The following is a 26,501-nucleotide window of genomic DNA, read 5'->3' on the forward strand; positions in this document are numbered from 1 at the left end:
TACCATGGCAAATATTTATTTCAATTTCTGCGTTCAAAAAAATAAAAATTCACATTTTCTCCCCCTTTTTTAAAGCATCATTATTCACGGGAGAGTAACATTCACGATCATCAAGAACAATCACTCTGACAACTTTCAGGTGAGATGTACAATTGGATTATCAACAACAACAGCAATAACATTGAACAAACGCAACATAATAAAAGAGCAACAAAGACAATAACAATCGTAATGATAATAATCGTGAACACAGTAATTAATGGTCATCTACACACGCACGCACCACGTGGTGAGTTAAGAACTATTCAGTCCCGGTCGTCACACGATGAGGAAAAGCTTCTTGAGCTCGACCATCAACTGCCAGTCGGACTTGCGGAGGTCCTCCCGGAAAAAGTTCTTGCAGACGTCGATGGTCTGTCGCGAGATCTTGCTTACCAGCAAGTCCTCGTGGTCGAAGTGTTTACCGTATGACTTCGGCGACTGGTCGGACAAGGGCTCTATCTTTACCAAGACCTCGTCTCCTTCCTTGGCACTTTCCAGCGACTGGTTCAGGACCCGGATCGAAGCGACTGTTCCGAGGTCGGTGAAATTCTTTGAAGGCACGCACAGCGGCGTCCCGACTTTAAGGACCCCGGCCAAGATACGGACCCCGAGGACGATAGGGTCACGGACGCTGACTACGTGCTCGGACAGGATGGCCAGCTTGCAGGGCAAGACGTACAGCTTCCTGAGCTCATTCCTCCTCTTCTCGGCCAGCTCGTCCCGGTACACGACGTACCTGTCGAACAGGTGGTAGATTATATTGGCGTGGAAAACTCTTATACCCAAGTGATCGGCGAGGTCCTGCGCGTCACGCTCGATCTTCACGTCGAAGGCGAGGATCACGGCGTACTGGATGTCGTGTTCGAGCATCACCGACGCCCTTATAACGTCCTTCTTGACGACGGGACCGACCTTCACTCCCGCGTACGGGATCCCCGAGCCCTTCAAGTAGTCCAGGAGCGCTTCCAAGGAACCCAGAGTAGAGGCCTGGACGTAGACCCCTCTCTCGGAGACCTTTATGGAGCTTATCGTGCTACGAAACAGTCGAGTCATCTTTTCCTTGAGATCGGGTATCGCATCGGGGCGTTTGGCAACGAACAGCGGGAGACCAGCGATCGCTTTATCGAGGTCTTTGCCCGACACCTTGATGCCTTGAGCACCCTTCACTACTTTGTACTCTTGGTAAGGGCTCTTAACACGCAGTTCTCGTAGGGGCTGCGGCATCAGAATGGATCGAATCTGAGTCACTATCGGTCCATCCTGGCCCGCTACGATTATGGTGTCTGCCTCACGTAGGTGGCCGTTGACTAGAATCACGTCGATTGTGGTCCCTAACCCGGGAATTGTTTTGACTTCGAGAACGGTAGCTTTTAAATCTCCAGAGAAGACAAGACTCTTGTATAGCATGGTCTGGCACAACTGCGCAACCGTTACCAGCAGGTTTCCCATGCCATCACCGGTTATGGCAGATACTGGGACCATGGATATGAATGAGCGCGGATCTTCGTTTTCATAATACAGCCTCGCATTCAGTCCTTGGTTGGCGAACTCAGCAACGATCTGCTGGCATTTCTTATCGAATTCCGTGGACGTAGTGATGCCTTGTCTCTTGACGACGTCCGCGACGTCTTCGTCGTTGGCAGGTTGCCACCCATACAGGCGATCGATTTTATTCAGGGCGACGATGAACGGGGTCTTCCTTTGCTTCAGCAAATCGATAGATTCCAGCGTCTGCTGTTCGAGACCGTGCATTACGTCAACGACAAGTATGGCGATGTCGCACAGAGACGAACCCCGCGACCGCAAGTTCCTGAAGGACTCGTGGCCAGGTGTGTCGATAACGAGGAGTCCTGGAATCTCCAGATCGAAGTCGTGAAAGGATTTAGTCATGCCACATTTTTCGCGAATAGCCTCACTGGGAATCATGGTGGCGCCTATCTGCTGAGTTATGCCACCGGCTTCTCCGTCCTGGACGTGGGTCTTCCGGATCTTGTCGAGGATCTTGGTCTTGCCCGTGTCCACGTGACCCAGGACGCACACGACGGGAGATCGCAGGACGCTCTGTGACGGGTCATTACTCGATTCGCTCGACTTCCGAAGCTTCCGCGTCAAACCTTCTGACATTTTTGCTTCAGGAGACGCGCGTAGGTCCACTGCACTCTTCGCCCTCAGTCGGGCTCCACTATGGAGTTCCGAAGCGGGCTTGAAGGATGTCCCGTCATCCAGATGCAACAGACAGTCCTTGACACCTTCCTGAACGGGATCAGACATATGCCTCTGCTTTCCGTCTGAAGTTGACGGCACTGCCGAGGAGGCTCCGGCAGCTTCGCCATCTGTCGTTTCCCAGCAGGAATGTTCGTCCGCATCCGTGGATATCGTTGAAGCGGACATCAACGAGTAAGGTTCGGCGTCGCTTTCGGTAGGCCTACGAGACGAGTCTGACTTACCAAGGTTTTCTTTGGACTCCGTTTTCTTCCCACCGACTTGAGGGACGTAGATTCCGTGTTCCCTCCAAGCGGACAAGGCAGCTTCGACCTTGGCCCGGGCCATTTTTTGGGACTTGGTGAGCAGCTTTCCTTCGGCTCTCAGCCTATCTTTCTTATCCTTTACCTTCTGTTTCTTGCGCTCCTTTTTCTCTTGCTCTAACCTCTGAGATTCGAGCCTTAGCTTCTCGGCCTCTTCTAGTTTCCTCTGTCGAGTCATTTGCTCTTGCTTGTGCCTCTCTTCCTCTTCCCTCGCTTTCTTTAGTGCTTGATGGATAGCTTCGAGTTGCTTCTTGCTTGGTTTTTTGCGATCTTTTCTATTATCCGCTTTGCAGTCTGTTTTCTCGTCCGTGGTTCCCTGATCGTCGTCATCGATGATATCTGGCGAAACACCATCACCACTACTCCTGTCTCCGTTATTTTCCGATGTCGGCATCTTGAGGGTTTTCCGAGCCATGCGCTTTCTACTCCTCTTCTTTTTATTCGATTGTCCGTAACTGTCCGCGATTACCTCCGACGTCGAATGTTGAACATTTAGATCTTGAGGTGGTTTCGGATGGTCCGGTTCGCACCCGACAGAGAGCTCGCATAGAATTCTTTCGATCTCTTCATCGTCTTGGGTCCTCTGGCGAACCTTTTTCTTGATTTTCTTGTTAGCCTGCCGGCTCAGAGCGGCTTCGTTGGCGGCAGAACCGCTAGAATCGGTCGAGATTTGTCGATTTCGTTTCGAAGAAACGTTAGCGTTCGTATCACCAACACCGTCAACGGATGCAATGTTGTGGACGACACCGTCGAACTCATCCGTTTCGATCACTTCTGAAGCTCGTTCTTTCGGAAATACCATGTCACCATTGGAATAGACTTTTTTTGGCTCATCGTTTTCGGCACAACTGACACCACAGACAGCATTGTTATCGTCTTCCAGTTCATCAACAGAAAGGAGTTCGAAGGACGAGCTCACGCACCGATACCGATTATGTCCTCTTCCAGGCTTTACAAATTCATCTCCGGAAGGTCCGAACCTTTCACAGACACCTAACACTTTCTCTGATCCGGAACGACCTACGAAATCGATATCGTTTCCCGAAGGCACGTCGTCATTTCCTGAAACGAACACGATGTTCTTGGTCTTGGGATGTCTTTTCTTTTTGGTGCCTCTGGCAGCAGTCGACCACTGCAATTCCTGTTCCGTGTATCCCGAATCATTTCCCGTTCCTCCGCCTAAAGACGAAGCAGCAGATTTCTTCTCGATTATGTCATCTCTCACACCCGCGTTCTGGGCATCAGATGATAATGCATCCATCAGAAACCTCTATCATAGACGACAAATGACTTTCGGGTGAAAGGTTGCAACCTGAAAATATTACAAAAAAATGGAGAATGCACAATAAGAGTGTCTCAGTGATTATCTAGATAATTTAATAATAGAAATCAACATTACATATATGATGTAATAAACTTTTTAAACACTTATCTGTTGTAAAAAAAGTACAGCAGATGGTTTATATCAAAACACATATATAAGCAGTTGAAGAAATTTTGGAAGGTCAAGAATCATCTTGAATCAGAGAATGTCAAATCATTCCATAGTTTCCTTCCAGTGTTTATATGCTATGCTTTATTCAAATTGTATATTTTATAAGAAAAAAAAAATTTGTCCAAAATAATTCTTTAGAGAGTAGAAAACTATTTTAGAATCATATTAAATATCTATTCTTTGTATAACATAGTCACTTTAAACATTACATGCAATTATTGTGTGCATTTCCAATGGGAATTTTTATATTGAAAAGCAATATTTGAGGTTTTTGACGTGACAGTTTAAACTGCAGTTTAAACCATCAAAAACTGCCATGTGTCAAAAACTTGCCACCCCTGGCTCTACCCCTAAGCTATGGAAACAGAGTATTTCCTCTTTAGAGCATGTATATGCTCAATGGCTTCATGTAATGGATGGCGGCAGCAATCAACTAACAGCTTGTAAATGACATCCATCCTAAATCATATCTTCAGATATTAACCAGTCTTCCAAAAATCTTGTACAATTTTATTATACAAATACAACGAATACAACTACAATGCCACAACAGGCAAAATGCCCAACGAGGTGGCTGAGAAAAAGATGCCCATAAAAATATGGATGTCATATTTCAAAAATACAGCAACCCAATTAAAAATGCAATTAATAAAAATTATAAACAATATATACAAGTGATAAAATATTATACAATGTGATAAAATATTAATAGTTGAGAGGTGGCACCACTGTATCTAATCTTTTGATAATGAATATGAATCATGGTTGCTCTGATGAAGTAAAATATCCTTACCTCTTCAGCAAATTTGTTCCATTGTGTGGATTATATAAGTACATAAACACAATCTAACCATTTTCATGGTTATTCTACTTACAAGAACTGATTACAGCAGAGATTACAAAGATACCTACAGTTTGAAAGACAATTCTGAACATTTTTGTTTCTACGTTAGCGAGCTACACATCCAGAAACAAGGTACAGCCAATACTCTATTTTATGAATTTACAACTAATAAACCGCACATTTTTATGAATTGATTTTCTGATTTTAAATTTAAAAAAAAAAACGTATTCTTTTAAATATCTCTCACTAAGAACTAATTTTTAATGTTCATACAGGTTCATAAAAATGAACATAAACCAGTGTAAACCGAGATAACTGTTAAACTCAAAATGTATAAAAACTTTATGCATGAACAAAAAAAATGGGATGAAAGCACTGACTATGATCTCTCCTAGTTAGCAGTTTTTAAAAGTGTTCAGCAAGAAGGGGTATATTTCAAGACAAGGGAATGTTGAAAATTCAGAATATTACACAGCACAGATGGTCCTTCATACCTTTTGTAATACACCAGGAAGATATTCTTCGGCAGTGCTTATCAGAATAACGCTGCTCTGATGCTCTGAGTAAACGATAATTGTGTAAACTTAGTTTTTTTTAATCCAAAGACCAGAAAAAGGGGTTTTTAGTATGCTTACTGATGGAATATGAGTGGCCTTTTTGTGTTTTATTTATTTTTATTTTTCGACAACATTTAAACCCAATGTGATCACATCACCACAGCTTTCCATCAAGCATGATTCCCAGGGTCTGATGTGTGTTTTGTATATGTACTCTCATACCTATTGTGCAGCATGTGATGGAACCTCACCAGCAGTCAATTAGTTGTATGTTTTGTGCGCGGGTGTAATTTGTCATCCCACTTGCATTACATAGGAGTTTCACAAATCTTAAAAGGATAGCATGTAGCAAGTATAGTGTCGATCCAGCTTTAATGTGCCAGGTACACAATTTATTTTAACACCTTGGTGTACACAGTTACCTTTTAATATGTGCACACATATCAATTCTATACATATATATTTTTTTGTTCATAAAATATTGTGTTGCTGGACTGCCTGTTCTCTGTGGGGACTACTTTGAATGAAAGAATTGATGGGTGCAATTTTTGGCCAAAATAGTATACTAGCAACCACAGGTAATTCTTTTCTGTCTCTCCTCACAATATATATAACATTCTTTTTTGGAGTCTTCTACAGTTCAGTCTGTCAACCAAGTACGTAGCCGGAAATTTCATTTGGAGGGAGACTACTTGCATTTCGGGGGGAAGGAGAACAAAGCGATATAACAATAGGCTTGGCCATCTTTTCAAGCATTTTCTTACATTTCGGGAGGGGGGGGGGGTCAGACTTCCAAGTACCCCCTCCCACTACGGCCTTGCTGACAACTTTTTGACAATGCACAGCAAATTATGGAGACGTATGTTTTTAAGAATGATGCTCTTTCAAGACCACTTTCAAAAGCACAATGCAAAATGTGTAAATTACAAGGTCCAATGTAAATAAGTCAAGATGAACCAGATGGTTTCATTGCCTTGTTCATGTATTTTTAAAGGGATTTGTTTACATTTTACTGTTGGATGCCAGTACCATTGTTTTTGACAAATGAAGCACTTTCATTTCTAGTTCTTTGCTGAGCATTGTTAATATTGTTTATGCCTCTGCACATGCCTAAAAAATACAGAAGACAATTGAATGCTATTGGGTAGCATCAGAATCACCAAACCTAGAATAGGTCGTTATGCAAGCTGTTGTTTTACCTATACCCAAAATGTGCACCGTAATTTTAAATGATGAATGTTGGTTACTGTCCAAGACCAGTCGTGAAGTAGTAAATACAAATTTATTTTTTCCATCTAGACAAGTTTTTGATGATTACTCTACTTTTTGAACCCTAAAACTAAGCAAAATAAAAATTAACAAACCAAATGGTCCACATACACCCCTCCCCCCAAACAACCCAAAAAACAATACAATTTTGTTGATAGGATTTGGTTAAAAAAAGAAGACAAAAACTAGAAAATAGTAAAAAAGTAGGTCATTTTACAAAAAAGCAGGAAAAGCTGGACAACCGAATATGCTGTTTCTGAGAAAACAGGAATAGGCATTTTTTTACAAGAGGCTAGATCATATTGAACGTTTCATTCTACTATTTGTATGCGTGATGGGAGGGACCTTTTCATATTCAAAGCATTATGTGTATATGAGACACTGGTCCTCAGAGTTATAACCTAATTGATGTTAGAGAAATGCTACCATATTCATGATAAGTAAAGCCCGTATAATATGCAAATGCATGGCCTTTTTTAACATTAATGCATATAAATGCATAAAATCAACGAATTTTCAGAATAAGTGCATATTTTTGAAGGTGTATTTAAGCTCACTCAATTGTTTTTACAATTTCTCAAATAAATACTGTTCATAATATTTTTATAACATCTATTTTTCTCCCGCAGGCCAAATTTAGTAAGTGAATACATATTTACAAAGTATGTTACAAATATGAACTGTTTTATTGTAAGGTTATTTCTAGAGATATCTCAAAGTTACCTTTTTTTTGGAAATAGTGTCGAAATCCTTTTGTTATTGGTATTTTCGTTATTGAGCAAATGCAACAAACTAAAAATTTCCAAAATGTCTGAATGAAAAATATGTAGAAGTTATTTTCATATGTGGGTATATATATATATATATGAGGATATATTTTTTTGTAAATTAATACATATGTACTAAATAAAAAATATGCATTTTAAAAACACATCTGCTTTTTTTTACATGATGATTTTTTAATGTATATTTTCTCATTTTTTGTACATATTTCAGAATTTGACTTTTCCAAGATTTCTAGTGTATATTCTGGGGTGTTTAATGCATATTTTGGCACTTTAAGTGCACATTTTGGTATTTTAAATGCTTATTTTTTCATTTTTAAGTGCATATTTGCATATTTTGTCACTTTTTTAGTGCATATAATCCAAGCTCTAATGATAAGAGAGTTATTCAATTTTGAGAAGTGCTGCCATCTGTCTTCCACATTGAAAGTGTCAGATAGACACTAACCACCACCTTTACTACTTTACCATACACACAGCTCATACAAATCCCTCTGTGGAATTTCTAATATAAATACAAGGCCACAACAGGCAAAATGTTCAATGAGGTGGTTGAGAGAAAGATTGCATAACAAATATATAGACGTCATATTTTTAAAATACAGCAACCCAATTAAAAATGCAATTATAAACACTATATATATACATAATATTATACAATGCCCATAAAAAATATTTATGTTGATTGCCTTATTCTAAGTATGGGAAAGCTTCTCAATTTACCCCATTTTAATGAAAGGGTACATGCCAGAATGAGTGTTCTGGGTATAATCCTCCTACCACGAGAAGAGATTTAGCTACGGCACATCACGTCAAACAATTCTATTTCATCCTAGAAGGACATGCCAATCGTGAAAGCTCAGTCACTGATGAACTTTTCTCTATGTGCAATCGTTTTACCAAAAAAAATTGAATAAAATCATCCGACGTGACGTGACATGACGCAGTGAAAATTCATCTCGTGGTCGGAGGACTATATATGTGTGGTCTCTAATGTATTTATGTTGTCAGAGTTGTGTGCTTGTTTCATATTCTCTTGCTGATGCAGCCATCTAATTTCCATATTTGAAAGTGGTGATTGTAAATGCTCAAACTTTCATGTTATGTAAGCATCATACTCGAAGACAATCATTCATTACAAAACACATCATCATACTCAATCATACAGTCCACTGTTGATTGAGTTTCAACATAGGAAATGATCAAGTTTATACACTTTCTATGAGAGTAAACAGAACCACAAGCAGGGTCATGCATTTGGCTATAGAAGTTTCAGGACAAAAAACAATAACCGAGGCTAATGATTATTAATGAGTATGAGCATGGATTATATGCACTAAAAAAGTGGTAAAATATGCACTTAAAAATGCAAAAATATGCACTTAAAAATGCAAAGATAAACACTTAAAATACAAAATGTGAACTTGAAATACAAAATGTGAACTTGAAATACCAAAATGTGCACTGAAAATCCCAAAATATGTATTAAACATCCCCAGAATATACATTAGAAATCTCGAAAAAGTCCAAAATTCCAAAATATGTATAAAAAATGAGAAAATATGCATTAAAAAAAAAATCATGCAAAAAAAGCAGATGTGTTTGTAAAATGCATGTTTTCTATTTCTTAGTGCATATGAACTCATTTACAAAAAAATATTCCCTCATATACATATATCGCATATACAAATATCTTCAACATATTTTTATTCCATTTTTTAATTTTCAATTTGTCGTAGCTGCTCAATAACAAAAATAGCCTTAACAAAAGTATTTCAACACTATTTCTAAAAAAATTTAACACTTTGACATATCTCTAGAAATATCCTTACAATAAAACTGTTAATATTCATAAAATATTTTATAAATTAATTCACTACATTTCACCTGCAGGAAAAAAACTGATGTTATGGAAAATATTATGAACAATATATTTATTTTAAAAATGATAAAAAAAAATTGAGTGAACTAAACCTTCAAAAATATGCACTTATACTAAAAATTCTTTGACTTTATGTATTTATATGCATTAATGCTAAAAAAAGCCGAAATATGCATTTGCATATAATCCGGGCTCTACTATTGATAATCATTCCATATGCATCATTCTCATAAAATTGACCAATTATGTCCACAGCAGTTTACATTAAATATATTTAACGTAAAACTTTTTTCAAGAGTAGAATGATGTTTCTTAGCTCAATAGATGAAGAAAAGAACTTTCTTCCGTGTGCATTTTTTTTCTCTCCACTATTTCCTTAGGCCCCCCAGAGGTTGCTAGTTTATTATAGGCTTTAGTATACCTATAGTAGACCACCACCTTTGAATCAAGTTCACTAGAATTTTAGAGCTTAATTTTTTTTTTTTTTTAAATACATGTATCATATACACCGTTTTCCCAGCATGTTAGTTTTCCCTCTTGGAATATATCATTTTGAATTTTTTTCATCATGTATTGTACATTTCATATTTTCATTTTCGTTATTTTTTTGCATGCTAGCCATTATAGATTCAACCCCGGAAATTCAAGTTTTTGACAAATTCCTTTCCTTATGCTGCACATGGTGAAAAATAAAATAGTGCTCTTAGGAAAGCACAGCTTTAGGAGCTACCACAACCATTCCCTGTGGCCAGCCTACTTCATCTCAAGGACTCAATCTTTCTCTCTCAAATGCGTAACGCCACACATACCATCACCCACATCACAGGGCACTAAAAACCACAAACAAAATGTGCTGTGCATTTTCATTATGCAGCTCTCCCAACCTTTCCATTTGACCACAATTTCTAATCCACAGAATTTTCTCACATATGTATTAAAAGAAAAAACCACATATTCTTCCACAAAATGAAACTACATAGACCAACTCACCAAAAATCTGGAACAATATAAATAATAGTTTCTTCAAAGATCGTTGCTCTTCCTGGGAAAGAAAAAACCCTTCAAGGTCTCAAACCAAGCACGTTAATCTGAAAATTAATGGAAACAAAACATTAGAATCAAAACGCTGATGCATAACAATACAATACACAGCAATTAAAGCAATTCAAAAAATGCATTTCATTGCAACGTGGATAGATATTTTTATAATCGAGGGAAGAGTTCAAACCTTTCTTTAGCACTTATCAAGTAGGGACATGCAACGGAGATCTCCCGAGTATTATTATTTCTTTCTTCGACGATGTCACACTGAAATGTCACTTTGGATATCGAGTTGATGATTTTATATCGATGGAGATATCAAAGATTTTCAGTTTTAGTTTTGCTCTTGGTTCTGCAACGACGAAATCAAATTGCATCAACAACACCTGGCGATTTAAATCAAATAAAAACAAGCTCACGCAAACACACGATAACGGCTCCTTTTAATACACATGCGCTTACACCCCATCAGCTCAGGAACACAAACCAATCACCTTTGAGTTCTTATTTTGAGACGTGATTTTGTAGGAATGAATGTATACTTTGATTCGCTGTTGGATGAGTGTGTACATGATTCGTCGCGAGATAGCAGAAGGCAGGAAGACGTGGAAAAATAAATGCCACTGAAATATAATTTTAAAAAGTTTTTTTTTTTTTTATATTTCACTTGGAAGTAATTTTTTTGGACTGTTTTTTTGATGCTGATTGAATTGTTATGTGATTATTAAGATGAAAAATATTTTTATTTCATAAAATTTTGGTCTTCAGCATCAGGACCATGTGTTCCGGCCTAATGAAGAATTTGACTGTTTTTGAAAGATTTTTTTATTTTTTCTAGGTTTTTGATTTAATTTTGATATTTTATATCAACGATTGATTTTTTATCACTGTTAGTTAATTCTTTAGAAAGTATTCATAGTTGAAGATGACCCACACAAGTCATTTTTAAAAAAAACGGGACATTCTTCGTTGAAGATTGATTTGCATTGAAATAAAAAGATCATGATTTTGAAAAAAAATGAAATTAGGTTTTAAAAAATTGGAAAAAAAAACAGCTACACGAAAGAAAAAGTGTTGAGAAATCAAGACCATATATCCCGTTTTTAACTGTATCGTTTTGTACTCTATTTTATTACTATATTTCTTCGTATAGTTTAATTTAATCATCGGAATAAGCAGTTTTAGTCAATTATTAGTTGATATTTATTAATTGGAAGGAGAACAACTACTGCATAATTATCCAGATAATTGCGTGGTTTTCTTATTTTTTCAATATGGTAGATATAATTTAACGTTTTTGACATTTTGGCAACAGTGCATCCTCCCTTTAATAAAAAGCTTGGTTTTTTTTTTTAATTTTGTGTGTAAAAGACGAGTATTGAAAATATATTGTAGATGCCTTTCTTTTTTTCGTTAAACAAAAACTGCATTTTCAAGAAATGAATAAATAACAAATCGCAGCTGTTGGGTGAGATTTTTCCCCCTTTTCTAACCGCCATTCATTAATAAGATCAAATCTGTAGAGATAGTTTAGTAAACATTATCATTGATTTCAATAATTCAATTCAAATCTCTATTATGCATTATCTCTAATATTTACATACCTTTTGATAATTTACCAATAAATTATTTGTGGCAATTGTATATCAATTGTTTTGAGTAGAATACAAAGATCAATAGTTTATGTCGAAATTGATTTGACAAAACAGTAGTGATCAATTGTCAGTCAGTGATCAATTTTGATCACTGATCCTATTTATTTCTATTTATGTCCATGATCCAATCACAGAGCTTTCAAAGAGAATTTAACATGTTTTACGTCAATAACTTGCCATTCATGTACATTGTTGGAAAATAAAGGCTTGGTTTGTTAAGAGTAAAATATGACATACAGTAAAATCTATTGTTATAATGATACTCTGCAGACCAAGAAAAAAAAATTGTTGCAGATTGATTATTATATTGAGCAGCAGTCGTTCAACATTACACTGCAGACGTTTCCGAACTACAGATATTTCTAAAAAATACTGTTGTAGAGGGATTTATTGTTATATCGTGTATCATTGTAACGAGGTTTCACTATATATGAAGTACAGTAAGAACCCCTCTTAATGGACATTCTTCTTTTAAGGGTTAACAGTCGCCGCTCTTTTACAGATGAATTTTGTTTCCCATCCAATGACCACAAAAGAGAGGTTTTACTGTATATTGATGCTGTTGTGCAATGATTATTGACTAGGCATAGAAGAGAACAATCTCAGGAATGTAAAGTATAAAATACTCTAATATGTACGGACTATTTAAGTAGGTTTTGGAATCTAAATGTTAACAGTGTGAGAAAAAAAAATTGGCGTTTATTAAGGGTTGCAACCCATTCAAAAGGTCAAGAACTGCTGTTCTAGTGCATTGTAGTAAAGCTGCATTTAATAGTGGGTGAATTTCTGCAACATTGTCAGAATTTCGCATCTTTTTATCTCCCAACCTTATTTGGCATTATTTGCTGTGATTGATGATAGATGCGATACAAAAGCAACATAAAAATCACAGTGCCAAATTACGAATTCCTAATTTTGTTAAGGTTTTGGCCTTTTTGGTGGCACATCTTCAACATTGTAAATATTCAAAACGGTCACCAAAGGTTATCAGCAATTTCATGATGGAAGCAGAAAAAAAATAATGCAAACATTGAGAGGAGGGATTCTGGAACCATTAAAAAAACTTGTTTGTCATGGGATTCATGGAACCTTTACATTTGGATTGTTCTGGCAAACCCAACACCAACCACATTTTTTATGGTGATCGCTGTTTGAAGCTATTTTTTATGGCACATTTTGAGAAAGAAACTCTGTAATCGATTGGCAAAAAAAAAAATAAATAAATAAAATCACAGAATCTTAGCCCACAAAAAAAAAAAAAAAAAACTCAAACTTTGACAATATCATAGTTGATTTTGTGATCATCGAAGTTTCAGCAAATGTCTGTGACCATTGAAATTGGTGCTGGCTACATTTTCTTATGTCCAAATAGGGCCTACAAAGCAGAATGTGCTAAATTCTGTGACGTACGTTGCAGAACGATTAGTGCTACTGCAGAAATTGGAAGAATTTTAAGAAAAAGTGCAAAAAGCACTATTACATGGATTTTTTTACTGCAGAACATTTCCAGTCAGCTGAGGGCTCATTGCAGAACAGTGCTAAACATTCTGCTTTGGGGAATTGGGCTACAAATAGGGAGAGCAAGTGGGTCTTGGTGCTACACCAGACGGAAGCACAAAATTTCACCTTTAACCTCTCCTTCAACATTATAGGGAAGGGGTGCCAGTATGCATACACTCCGAGTGGCATGGTGGTAAGATGCTCGTCTACCACCGTGAAGGTTGTTGTCAGGGTCCCGGGTTCGAACCCAAGGGAGGATATAGATAAGATATTTTCCCTAAAGAACTCGAGGCGACCACCGATAGACAGCGCCTTCACTTCCAACCCATCTCACTAATGGCAGTAAATTGCAATATAGCGATATGGCCAGAGTTGGTGTTTGGTGAAGTAGTAGTAGTATGCATAGTATTTGCCCCGGCAGACCAAGCATCTAGTTGGTGCCCTGTATTGAAACGTGAGACTGCCTATTAATGTGTGAGAAATGGAATTTGGGAATCTAGAAACCAGCAACAAACACAACACAATGCAAACCCCATTGTGTAGCGACAACCTTCAAAAAATAAATCTTATTTTACTGGTATAAATCAACTGCCTTTTCTGTCATTGAAAAGAAAAACAACTTAGAACAGACTGTTCTTAGTTGCTTCCTTGAAAAGAATCTACATGTGCTGCACCATAAAAAATTTTTAAAAAAGCACCACGGATGCAGCAGAAACGTCTAGATGATTATCGGCCGTCGCATGGTAATGTCATACTCATTCTGACATATTCACTTCGATCACACACCATTTGTATTCAAGATCGACAATGCCGAAATACAGAGGGAAAATGGCAAGGGCTGATGATGGAGGATGCTTCCCCCTGAACAACAACTGACAATGACAATTGATGGTGGTGATGCTGTACTAATGAGTTCAATCAATAGTGCCAACTAGGTTATAGTGACTTTTATAGCTATGATTAAAAATTGAGTTGTCCAGTTGCAAAACTAGTGTATTTTTCGAGCTGACTGCTTGAAATTTAACATTTTAATGACATGTTAAAATGATTAACATGTATTAGAAAACTTTTGTAGAGTGTATTTTTCAAACTGACGGCTTGTTAAAATGATTAACATTTTAACAAGCCGTCAGTTTGAAAAATACACTCTACAAAAGTTTTCTTCACTTTCTTTAACCCTGCAGTACTCTGTTAAAAGAACAAGGTTCGTGGTGTCTCTGCGACACCTTGTTATCTTAACAGAGCAATATCCCGTGCGAGTACTGAAGGCTTAAAATAATCTGAATGGGACTTAATGAGTTTAGCAACTGGACGACTTGATTTATACTTAACAGTCAAACTAACAAATCAGGAGAAACTGCAATTTTATTTGTTAAATCGAGGGAATCGTTAAATCATAAGATCGAAATCATAATAATCGTCAATCGAGCATAACCACACTCGAGAAATGGCATTGCAAAGGTTAAAAGCTGCTTTCTTTGGGATTGCTGTTACAATTTATTTATGACAACCAAATATATATTTAAGAATGAAATGAGGAATGAAAAAATTGCTTGATAGAAGCTTTTTGGTATGTTCAACATTTTCATCAAGTTCTGTTGAAATTGTCATTTTTTTTACGAATTGACAAATGCTTTCCCTTCAGATGATCTGCCATTCTTTGTTTGTCGAGGCAGTACAATGTTTTATGGTATTGGTGTGCAACAGTTTAGCTGCTGAAATCTTTCCCACACACGCTCTCCAATGGCTTTATTCAAACAAGAACAGATTCCTACAATCCCCCTTTTTGTTTGCCTCTAAGAAGAGAGAGCTAAACATGTAATGGTACGAACCTGCGGCAGGCGGAAAGAGAACATCCCATTCAAACATCGCTCAAATTCTCACCTAAATATCTCAAGTTAGATCTGATGTTGGCATCATGCCATACGTCCTTCCAAGCTGTAGATGTTGATCCCAAAAAATCTGTAGCTGACTGTTGCAGTAAAAGATGTATCATAGCTGCTATTGCCACATCGTGGATCCAGAATTATGAAAAAATTCGGAAAATGTGAAAATTTGGGATATGGTCAGCTGGGATTAACTGCTTCTCCCTTATATATAGCAGTGGCGGGATCGCCTCTTCGCTTCACCTAGTACTTATTTCTCCAGTTGTTTTCCGGCTCCGCTCAAGGAGGCGGATCCTTTGAGCCATGGGTAACTCTGTTGACTTTCCTGAAGTCCACTAGCTGCAGTTTGCTTGTATTCTAAGGCCCAAGTACAAGGAGGAGATGTTCGACGCAACATTCTGATGAACAATCTACGGTCACCCTGATACCATAAACTGATGATCCTGGAGTTCAGACTGGTATATCAGAACAGTGGGATTTGTGGTGAACTGGTGATATCTTAAATATTTGTCAAAATTCTAAAAAAAAAGTTTAAAATCTGAGAAATAAAAATCTTAATTGTTCAGATTTCGTGACTCTTATTGCGAGTTGGATTACTTCATGATACTCATTTAGATCCTGGTTAGGACAAGTAATTTGCCACAAAGGTCAAACCCTGAGAAGACAAATCTTCGGCTTATTTCAGGTGACAAGAAATAAGAAAAAATAGATTACTGATATTTCGAAAAAAATTGTTATATCAAGGGTTTTCATTCATTAAATAGAAGTTTAACCTTTATTTTTGTAAAATTTTTGAAAAAAATTGTTAAATCGAGAAATTTTGAATCAGAGTTTGACTGTATAAAGATGCACCAACATGCAGAAAACATTGGGAAGGGCTGGAAGTTGCCAGCTGTCCCGTACTCTTGTACATATGGAACACAAGCCTTCATGCAGAATGGGGGAGTGGTGCATTGCATATTAATTTATTGTTGGAAGGGCTCCAGCCCCCCCACAAAATTTATTCGGGGGGGGGGGGTGTTCAAAGACTCGGCTCCTTGTGCCCTTGGGTAGTCCTGCTATATATGTGACTATGTATTGATTTTTTTTTTATTATTTAATAAAATTTCCCATAACCCCATCCGCTCTGGAACACTAACTCCTGAGATAGAAAGCAGGTGGTGGGGGTTCCACTCCAATATCTGTTTAAAGTTGTTTTCTCACAGGCTCATATCTGCCAGAGTTTGCTCAAGTATGTTCATGATAATTAAAATTGTGGCGCTGCTAGAAACAGACCCGGAACTTTTTCTTTCCCATAATATAGAAGTATGTATTTTGACGGATTTTTAGAATTTTCTAGCCAAAAAAAAAGTCAATATTGAATGTCTATTTTGTTATATTTTAGGCTTTCATCAAAGTGAGGATGAAGACTGCAAATTTGAACTTATCATTATCTATTGTGGATGGCTGTGGAAAAACCAGAATTACAAAAATCAAACAGGACTGCTTATCTTGTCCTCTCAATGTCTTCCCAATATGATACTATTTCATAGGTCCATGTAATGATGGTAAATGAAAGGTAGTCAAATGTATCCGCTCGGCTTCGATGGGTAAAAAAAGGAAATGGGAACGATCCCTTTGTGATAATGCCAACCAGTGCTTTCAGCAAGGGGAATTTTGTATAAATGTGGATCAGTCCGACTCCAGCAGCTTCCATAACTTTGAACAACGTCTAGTCTCTGTGGGTCACTGGTCTCGCCCTACGGTCCAGTCGCAGCTGAGGTGCGAAATATGTGAGCGGGTGTTCCAGTATCCGAGTCAGCTACGTGATCATATGCTGATACACACCCGGGTTAGAAGATTTGTTTGTCAAGTTTGCGGGATGAAGTTCATGAAAGAACATCACCTCAAAGCTCATCAGGCGACTCACAGTTCCGTTAAGCCATTCCCATGCCCCATATGTGGACGCAGCTTCACTCTCAAGGCTAACATGGAAAGACACACTTTCATTCATAACTCTGAACGTCGCTTCACCTGCGAGCAGTGCGGTAAAAAGTTTTCTCAGCCACAGACTTTGAAGATGCACATGATTTCTCATTCTGACGTCAAACCATTTGCGTGCAATATATGCGGCAAAGGACTCTCTCGTGCCCATAATCTGCGGGCGCATATGGCGATACATCGCAATAACAAACCTTTTAAATGTCATTTGTGCAATAGCTCCTTCACTCTGAAGGGGAACATGCAGAGACATCTCAAAGAAAAACACGGAATCACAGACGCAGATATTCCATCGCATCCTGATCCAACTCCTAGTCTTTCTGGAGAGAGCTTTATATTGGCTCTTGATCCCGCAGATACAGTTGGCTCCCCCTCTAGCTCCCGCATAAGTGAAGATGATATATCCGAAAGCTGCAATCAAGTGAACAATCTACCTCAGGTTAATAAACGTCGGAAAAACACCCCAAAAAGAGTGAAATGCGAAACGCCAAACAATGAGCAAAACACCGGTAAGGACTCGTCAAAAGATAGAGATCATCACAGAGCAGCTGGTGGATATAGCTTGGCTCCTTCATCTGTGAATAGTGCTGTCATGTCAGCCACAAACAATTTCCCCCAGGTTCAAGCCAACGGTCTTGTCACAGTCAGCAATTCGTTCCCCACAGCATCACAGCTACAGTTGTGTACGCCACAGATAAACGTCGGGAACCCGGGGGAGCATAAGCCTTTCAATCCCTGTGCACTCCCTCTCCAGGCAAGCTTGGGCCACACCGGATTCGGCCCGGTATCCGTGGCTAGTTTCTTACCTAGGCCACCCGGTTTCTACGCGGACAATGGAATGCTAACTGTCCCGCCGAATCCTTTCCCGTCAGAGAACATAGAATCGAAGATGCAGAACATACACACTGCTATAGACGACCTGGCGGGAAAGTTATCCTCTCCGCATGAGAAGGTCATGGCCATCCACGAAGCTCTCGACGAACTGATACATTTACGTCCCGACTCCTCTGCAAATGCCTTTAGGTGCGTTAAGAACGAGAGATTGGTGAATTGATTTCTGGTTTTTTTTGTGCGTGTGTATGTACTGTGTGCGTCTAGTATTTGATAGTGTGAGTGTGTGTGTGTTGTTTGATATTCATGTTCTATCTGAAATATGTTTCGTCTGCGCTGTGAGTGTGTCAAATGTACAAAAACCATGTACAACTTATGTAAATTTCATTTCAACATTTCATTGTAAGCTCGCGTTATAAGAGAGGGAATATTCTATGCACATTTAATGGAAACTTAATTCAAAAGGGAGAAGAAACTATGCAATACCGTTTTATACAGTCACTTTAAGACTAAAATTTAAAACAGTCTTTTCGATTGATTGTATATTGAGCAATAATATTGTATTTTTTAGTTTTATCAAACAAAAGTTTGGTTTGAACAGGAAACGCTAAGTGTATGGTTCCACCTCACATTTTGAACTAATTGATAATAATTGACTAGGTGGTCAGAATGCTTTTCAATTTGCGATAAGTCTGAATCAAGGCTATTGCTGATCACTTGCAAAAGACCATTTTGAAATGTTTATTTGGTAACGTTTTTGTAAAATTTGCCAATGCTGCCTTTTTTCTGTCATTTCATCACTATTATCAGTATTTATTTTTTGATCAGCCAAATTGCTACATTAATGAAAAACCAGAGAGAACCCTGTTGAAACAGTCTTTGCCGTGGACCAAGGAATATACTTTCATCGCTTCTGCATTTTTGTCAGTATTTTGGCCCAAAAAAAAAATCAATGTAATTTGATTTGTTCGTTTTTGACCCATTTTATCAAGACTTAAATTTCACCTGAAGCTATCTGTCTAATAATCGCTTTGATAGGAGGATCCTAACCAATGACAGGGTTGTCTTAACATGTGAGGTAAACCGATGGGACCTCTTATGGAAGGGGTGCACTACCATTTCAACCCCTCCCAAAGCAGAATATTCCCAAAACTGATATACATCACAAAACAATCTTGAAAAATTTTAAAGGAGAACATAGAAAACACTAATCTCACAAAAAAAAAAAACCAGTCAAAAAAGGGCGTCTTCAGAAAATATACAAGGTGCATAGGTACCAGCACACACCATATTTTACTGGCAAACCGTTAATCCTAGAGGCATACTTCTGATGAGAAGTATCCAAATAACATGTAGAGACCTCAGATACATCATTCATGTTGCACGGAGTTGGACAATTATTCAATTATTAAAGTAAATAAAACGTTGACTTTTATACGGCACCCTGTGCTCAAAAAACGAATTAGAAAAATATTGCTGTTTCTCCTACGGCTAATAAAAAATTCCCATGTTTCCAAGTACTGCAATATCCGCTGAGATATTTGAATTCAAAAATCGGAGGAAAGTTAGTAAAAAAAAAATCAGTATAAAATAGCAGCAGCTGTAGTGGTCGAGTGGTCATCCTGAAGGACCCTGGTTCAAACCCCACTGTCTCCGCAAGTTGGTGCTTCTCAACTCTGAGGCATAATGGCAAGCCGATCTCCCCATTAAAAAGTCTCGCCACAGAGAGCAACACAGACCTACAACGACAGTTATTCAATCACTACACTTCACTCAAAGTTAGAATAACTGATGACAGCACCACACACAACCATAGGCAGAGATAGACGTGGAAGTCTGGAGGGGGAGCACGGTCATTATTGCTGGGAGGCACGATGATGTCAATTCATATATACATTAGATTAGTCGACTCCACCGTTGACACAGGGGTGGCAATGCCCCCCCCCCCCGTATTTCCGCCCATGCACACAACAGATATTACACAAAAACAAACTTCACGTCATTTTCATGACACGTACATTCCAGCATGTACCGATTTGTGAGAGCAGTGTTTCCCAAAGTGGGCAATATTGCCTCCTGGCGGGTGATGGAAATGTCCAGGGAGGAGGTGATAGAAGCTACGGGTATAACATAGGATCCTAAGGGCGATTGATTTGGGCGAGGCGATGAGAGAGCAAAATTTCTGAAGGAGGCGTGGAACAAAAAGTTTGGGAAACTATGTGTTAGAGGTTCTGCAGAGAAAATATGGACGAGGTGTGCGTGTGGTTTAGTTATTTGGATACATTTTCTAATTAGAAGTATGCCTCTAGGATCAACGGTTCACCAGTAAAATGTGGTGCATGCTAGTAGCTAGCTATGCACCGTGTATATAATATAACCACTATCTGGCTGACTGAGGATCCCATTTGGATTATATACTAAATCTTCAGATTACTCAGCGGAAAAAATAAACATCTGTACAAATCAAACATCATGGGTCAGAAAACGTCACGACCTGTACTAGGGCTGGACAAACCACAAAAAATTTAGGTGCCAAAAATTTTTTGCCAAAAGAAAAAGGTCCAAAATATAATGCTGCCTTTGACTTTTTCAAGGCATAGTGATGATCTTTCATATATGTTGGGAGATATTATATGTGTGTGTGTGTGTGTGTATGTATATATATATGTGTGTGTGTGTGTATTATGCTATAAATTTCAAACATTTTGTGCTGCTCTCAGCCTGCAATTTTGTAACTACAAAAAATTTTAGTCACAGATATCAATTCTTCAGTCGCTTTGATGACTTGGCACCTGAATTTGTCCATCCCTGACTTATGTGTGTGTCCCTCGAGTGCCGCAGTGGTAAGATGCTCATCTTCCACTATGAAGGTTACCGTCAAGGTCCATGGATTCGAATCCGGGCAAAGAACATCAGAAACAAGCTCTTTACCTACTGATCCTGGGGCAGCCACCGATAAATGGCGCCTTCATTTCTCATCCAACTGCACTGGTTGGAAATTGCCATATAGCAATATTTGACCAGAGTTGATGTGCAGTAAAGTAGCCCTGACTTGTATAAGTGCACATTTTTCCGCTGACTTACCAGAAGATTTGGTATACAATCCAAGTGGTCTGTGTGATATATAGTGTATATATTATAATTTTTCTCTAAAGACCATACCCATGTTGTGTCAGAATTTATATACATACGAAAGTATGGAAAACCTGTCCCTCTCATCCTTTTTCCTTTCATTTCCTATATGTTAACAATATATCACTTTTTGCTATTTCAATTGTTCATTGTTCAAATTTGTTGCCAAAAGCCTGATAAGTCACATGAAAAATAAGTGATATGATTCAACAATATTTTAAAATCAAGCTCATGTTCAAGCACTAACTTTTGTTCGGTTCAACGAAACGCTACTTTATGAGCTATTACAAATTTTAATTGTTATTGAATTACTGATACACTAACAAGTACAATTATGTAAATTAGAGTGCGTGAGTGTTTTATATGTGAATATGTGTTTAATGCTGCAATGTTAGGACGCAGGTAATTGATAGTACAAAATTTCATTTGTTTTTTGTAATTCATATGATGTTCCTATTAAAAATGGAGAAGAAAAAAAAACATCTCGAATAAATCATCAAACAAGTTTCAACTTCTTAATTCTTTTGTGTGATTTTTGTTACAGTAGACTCTCATATATTAGACCAGGTTGCGCCAGATTACAGAGATCATTAGATTACTATAAGTCAATTGAATAAGCCCCATTTAAATAATGTAAAATTCTGCTTGAAGACCTGCTGCGACACATTTTCCTCGTCTGTGTGTGTGTTCAAAGACAAATCACCTAAAAAACGCCAGATTATCATCTATTGTATTGGTTTCTTAAACCATGTTCCAGAAATTTTAAGATTATAGCAATGAGCAGGTAAGCATAGTTTAAAGGTTTTGAAATTAATGTCTCTGAGCATTTAGCAGGGCTCCCGCTCGAAACATGAGAAGAAAAAGTAAGAGGATATCCCCCTCACGGCATGATTAAAAAAATCCTTTTATTTTTTTAGCATTTTCAAAAACTAAATAAAAATCATGACACTATGTGAGTATCCTATATAAGATTGACTTGAGCCAAAGCAAAATGACAGAAATGACTTGGTTACAAATTTTTTTTTTGGCCAAAACAGTACTAGCAACCATAGATTATTCTTTTCTGTTTCTCCTCACAATGTTTACATTCTTTTTTTTTTGGAGTCTTCCACAGTCCAGTCCGTTAACTCTCTCTGACAATACACAGCAAATCATAAGTACAATTTTTACAAATGACACTCTTTCAAGACCACTTGCAAAAGCACAGTGCAAAATACGTAAATTGCAAGGTCCAATGTAAATAAGTCAAGGTGAACCGGATGGTTTTATTGCGCTGTCCATCATTTTTTTAATGTTACTGTTCATGCCAGTGTAATCATTTTTGTCAAATGAAGCACTTTCATTTCTAGCTCTTTGCTGAGCATTATAAATATTGTTTATGCCTCTGCATGCCCAAAAAATACAGAAGACAATTGAATGCTATTGGGTAGCATCAGAATCACCAAACCTAAAATAGGTCTATGTATCCAACTGCTTTGTTATACAAACTGTTGTTTCACCTGTACACAAAATGTATACCATAATTTTGAACAATGAGTGTTAGTTACTGTTCAAGACCATGAGAGAAGTAGTATTTAAAAAATTATTTTTTCCATCCAGACAGAAGTTTTTAATTCCTCTTCTACTTTTTGAACCCTCAAACTAAGCAAGAGATTTATAAACCAAATGGTCTATGTGCACTCCCCCCCCCCCCCCCAAATAACCTGAAAAACAATACAATTCCTTCTTTGGCAGAATGATTTATTGCAGTATATCAATGATTCCCTTCTCAATTGAAATCAGTTACATGCATTTTGCTGATAGGATTTGGTAAAAATATTATCAAAAAGTAGGATCAGTGGAAGCTGAATTACATACAAATTGTAACAACGTTTTACTAGGAGAAGCGATTTGTATTACGATGCAGTTCAAGTTTGAAAAATGAATGATGTTTAACAGAATCATGGATAATGTTACCACTTTCCCAAAGTATGTTTATCAAAACATCAGGAATAACTTTATTTATAATTATCAGTACCAGATTATAGCAAGAGTACTGTACGCCCCCCCCCTTCCCATCTTGACGTATTTCTGTACTCTATTCACACTTTTCTCATTTTGTCGTATCAGCCGTTATAATCCAACAAAGTTTGGCACTGCATACTCGGTGGACTTCCTGTTGTAAAGGCAAATGAAAGTTTAAAAAATTCTCTTCAGTTCTTGGACAGTTCATAGTTCATCAGTAGAAATAATTTTTCAAGACACATATAATATACATACATCAAGTACCATAATCTACAACAGAGCTGGTAATTTTGTGCGGTCCAGACTAGGTAAAAATACTGTGTATCAAATTGATTTTCTGATAAGTATTTTTGCTATTGGTTGTAGCATTCATTATTTCCAGTAATGGTAATGATTTGCAATGTTCTCATCGCACTGCCTTTTTCGATCACAGAAATTGTTCTTAAAGTTTGATATGGACATTTTTTCCCCCTATTTGTTTCACCTCATTGGGCAAATTACTTGTTGTTGGAGGCCTCTGTATTTGTATCTGTATATTTTGGTGTTCTGCTCAACTGGGATGAAACTTTTTCAAAGTGAATTCCAACTTGCAATGGCAGCTCAGAACTTCACCTGACCCTGAAAATTCTGAATGTGCCATATTCGATGGTCGAGTTCATACCGTGACAAGTTTTCCACACTCTGACAATTATATTGAAAATAGAGAAGCAATTGTCTCTAAATTTTGACATGGCAGGTTGGTGGCATTCCACGTTGAAGCAGACAGATATCTTTTCAAACCAATATACAGATACAGTTTAGTACACTTATAACATATACCGCAGATATAACATACTTTTTATAATCCCTGATTTTTTGGCCCATTCACTTCGACATTTTTACCTATGTCATTACATAACTCACTTAAAACATACAGAAAACACTCTTCACGTAGAAAATATGTATATAACACACTACAAACAAAGAACTTGGAAAAATGAAGCCAAAAAGTGACATATGGCAGCTCGAAACAACATTGTGCAACATTCATTGCATTTGGGTGATATCTGGATGTATTCTCGCACAGAAGTCGTGGGAATTTCTTTAATTAAGAAAAATTTAGTCCAAAAAGTTATTCACTACTAACAGATGGCTCTTTCACGAATCCCCATTTAAATAATAAAGTTAATTAATAATATTTCTAATACTAATAGCTTCACCTGAAATATCGTCTGGGGTCGACCGTAAATCATCCGATGTGGTGCTGCACCATCGCCGTTACGGCAAAACGACACGGCGGCGCCGTTGCTTCCGCCATCTGACGGCTCTGGAATTATAAATTATACGCAAATGGCGTGGGATTGGCGTTCATTGGTCGCCCCGACAGCAGCCAACCCTACATAAGGTGACAGCGAGATCACCTCTTGGCAACGTTTCGTCTCGATCTTAGTTTTAACTTGCTTCACCGGTCGTACTCCGACTCCTGGGGAGTCTGGTCTTCCGTCATCGATGTTCCTGAATTAAACTCTGGCCGTTTGATCATCTTCGAATATCTGTTCTCCACGAAGATCCGGATTGTCGCATCGAGGGAGCGAGACAAGTGAAATTCAAACTCGCCAAAATTTTTCGGATTTCATAAGTTTAAATAATATTAAATTCAGTAATAAAAATTGTAATAAGTTCTAATTGTCGACTCTTGTGTTTGCTCATGATGCTTATTTTTTGATCCCGGTAATGATAAATCGTAACAAAAATGGGGTTCGGCAATGATCGATCGTCGCCGATTCCGATCAGTTTGGTCCGATATTGGCTGGGATCGTTCGATCTCGTGGTTATGTGACGATGGGCATCATCGCGAGCGATTCAAGAGTCGGAGTTCGCATTCAAAATTTAAATTTCCCTCTAGTACTTATCGCGGCGTCCTTGACACGCGACGGTTTTCGACGCCTTTTTGCGTCGGGATATTTTTTTTTCTAGGGCAATGGGTTGGTTTTTCTTTCCGTCGCCGCCGATCCGTATCATATTGGTTTATATACATTTTTTGTTTATCCGGGATGTCACCCGGGACAAGTGCGCAATTTGACGCCCGCTAGTAATGTTAAAGGAAAGGTTTCAGAATTAAATTTACGTCCCTTTGGGTCCGAGGCACGAGCATAGGCGGAGATTGACTTGAAAGTCTGGGGGAGGGGGGGCCCACGATGATGTCAGCTCATATATACATTAGATCAATCAACTCACCTTTGACGCTGGGGGGGAATGCCCCCACGGCCCTCCTGTATCTCCGCCCATGGGCACGAGACCGGTGGAATTGCCTCAGTTCCACGTGGGCCTCGGGTTTTAATGCATTCAAGAGTATAGTCGGTCAGGACCCTGGATGTATCTGTAAAAATAATTGTAGATTTCATGTGGAATAATTATTTTTTGATTGTATTTCATGTTCTTCATGGATTTTACCCTGAGCAAAAAAACTTTCTGAATAATTTTTCTTTTGTTGATCGAGGGGAATGTAACGGTACGGACCCACGGCGGGTGAAGAGGGGTCATCCCATTTAAATAATTAATATTTCCATTAAGTTTCACCTGAAATATCGTCGACCGGAAGTCATCGGATGCGGTGCCGATCGTCGTCGGGATCCATCCGCCATCTCACGTCTGGAACAATATATTATATGCAAATGGAATGAGATCGCTGATTGGTAGCCTCGACAGCAATCAACCCCATATAAGGTGACAGCGAGATCACCTCTTGGCATTACATTTCAATCTTAAAGTTTTATCTTCAACTTGCTTCATCGATCGTACTCCACCTGGGGAGTTTCGTCCTCCATCATCGATGACAGAAATTTATGTATATCATGGTACCCTTACCTTTCCAGATGGTCAATACAAATCCAGGTTTATAGCATTTGGCACACTTTTCATCCAAATAATAACACCTATTGAAGTCTGCCAGTGCATGAATCAATATTCCTTGAGTGTCTATTCAACCCATGCTGTCCCACTAAATAAGGGTTAATAAAAAAAATAATTGCAGAAAAATGTTTTGTGTTTATAATTTAAACTATGGATGCTATTGAATGTAATCATTTGCAGA

The 26,501-nt window shown here is 38.0% G+C and overlaps 2 protein-coding genes across 3 annotated transcripts; one reads left to right on the forward strand and one right to left on the reverse strand.

Annotated features, from left to right (window-relative positions):
* LOC149071504 (eukaryotic translation initiation factor 5B-like) lies at positions 1-24,730 on the reverse strand. Of its 2 annotated transcripts, none has more exons than XM_089247977.1 (3): positions 24,628-24,730; positions 10,390-10,487; positions 1-3,879 (listed from the first exon to the last, which is right to left on the reverse strand). In XM_089247977.1, the coding sequence occupies exon 3, from the start codon at positions 3,826-3,828 to the stop codon at positions 319-321; it is 3,510 nt and encodes a 1,169-aa protein (XP_089104103.1). In that variant the 5' UTR covers positions 3,829-3,879; positions 10,390-10,487; positions 24,628-24,730; the 3' UTR covers positions 1-318. The 2 variants fall into 2 exon arrangements, with proteins under 2 accessions (XP_089104103.1, XP_089104102.1); XM_089247976.1 differs by lacking the exon at positions 24,628-24,730 and adding an exon at positions 10,628-10,885.
* LOC149071505 (uncharacterized) lies at positions 11,770-19,072 on the forward strand. The gene is made up of 2 exons (XM_089247774.1): positions 11,770-11,908; positions 16,866-19,072. Exon 2 carries the CDS (start codon positions 17,067-17,069, stop codon positions 18,513-18,515), a length of 1,449 nt encoding a protein of 482 aa, XP_089103900.1. The 5' UTR covers positions 11,770-11,908; positions 16,866-17,066; the 3' UTR covers positions 18,516-19,072.
* Positions 24,731-26,501: the final 1,771 nt, after the last annotated feature.

Source organism: Pholcus phalangioides, unplaced genomic scaffold, assembly GCF_987345545.1.
Source record: "Pholcus phalangioides strain wild (caught in Gottingen) unplaced genomic scaffold, Ppha-v1.0 ptg000018l_1, whole genome shotgun sequence".
NCBI lineage: Eukaryota > Metazoa > Arthropoda > Arachnida > Araneae > Pholcidae > Pholcus > Pholcus phalangioides.

Bases quoted from the DNA above. Each gene is read 5' to 3' on its own strand.
- LOC149071504 (XM_089247977.1), bottom strand. From the start codon at position 3,828: ATGGATGCATTATCATCTGATGCCCAGAACGCGGGTGTGAGAGATGAC.
- LOC149071505 (XM_089247774.1), top strand. From the start codon at position 17,067: ATGGGTAAAAAAAGGAAATGGGAACGATCCCTTTGTGATAATGCCAAC.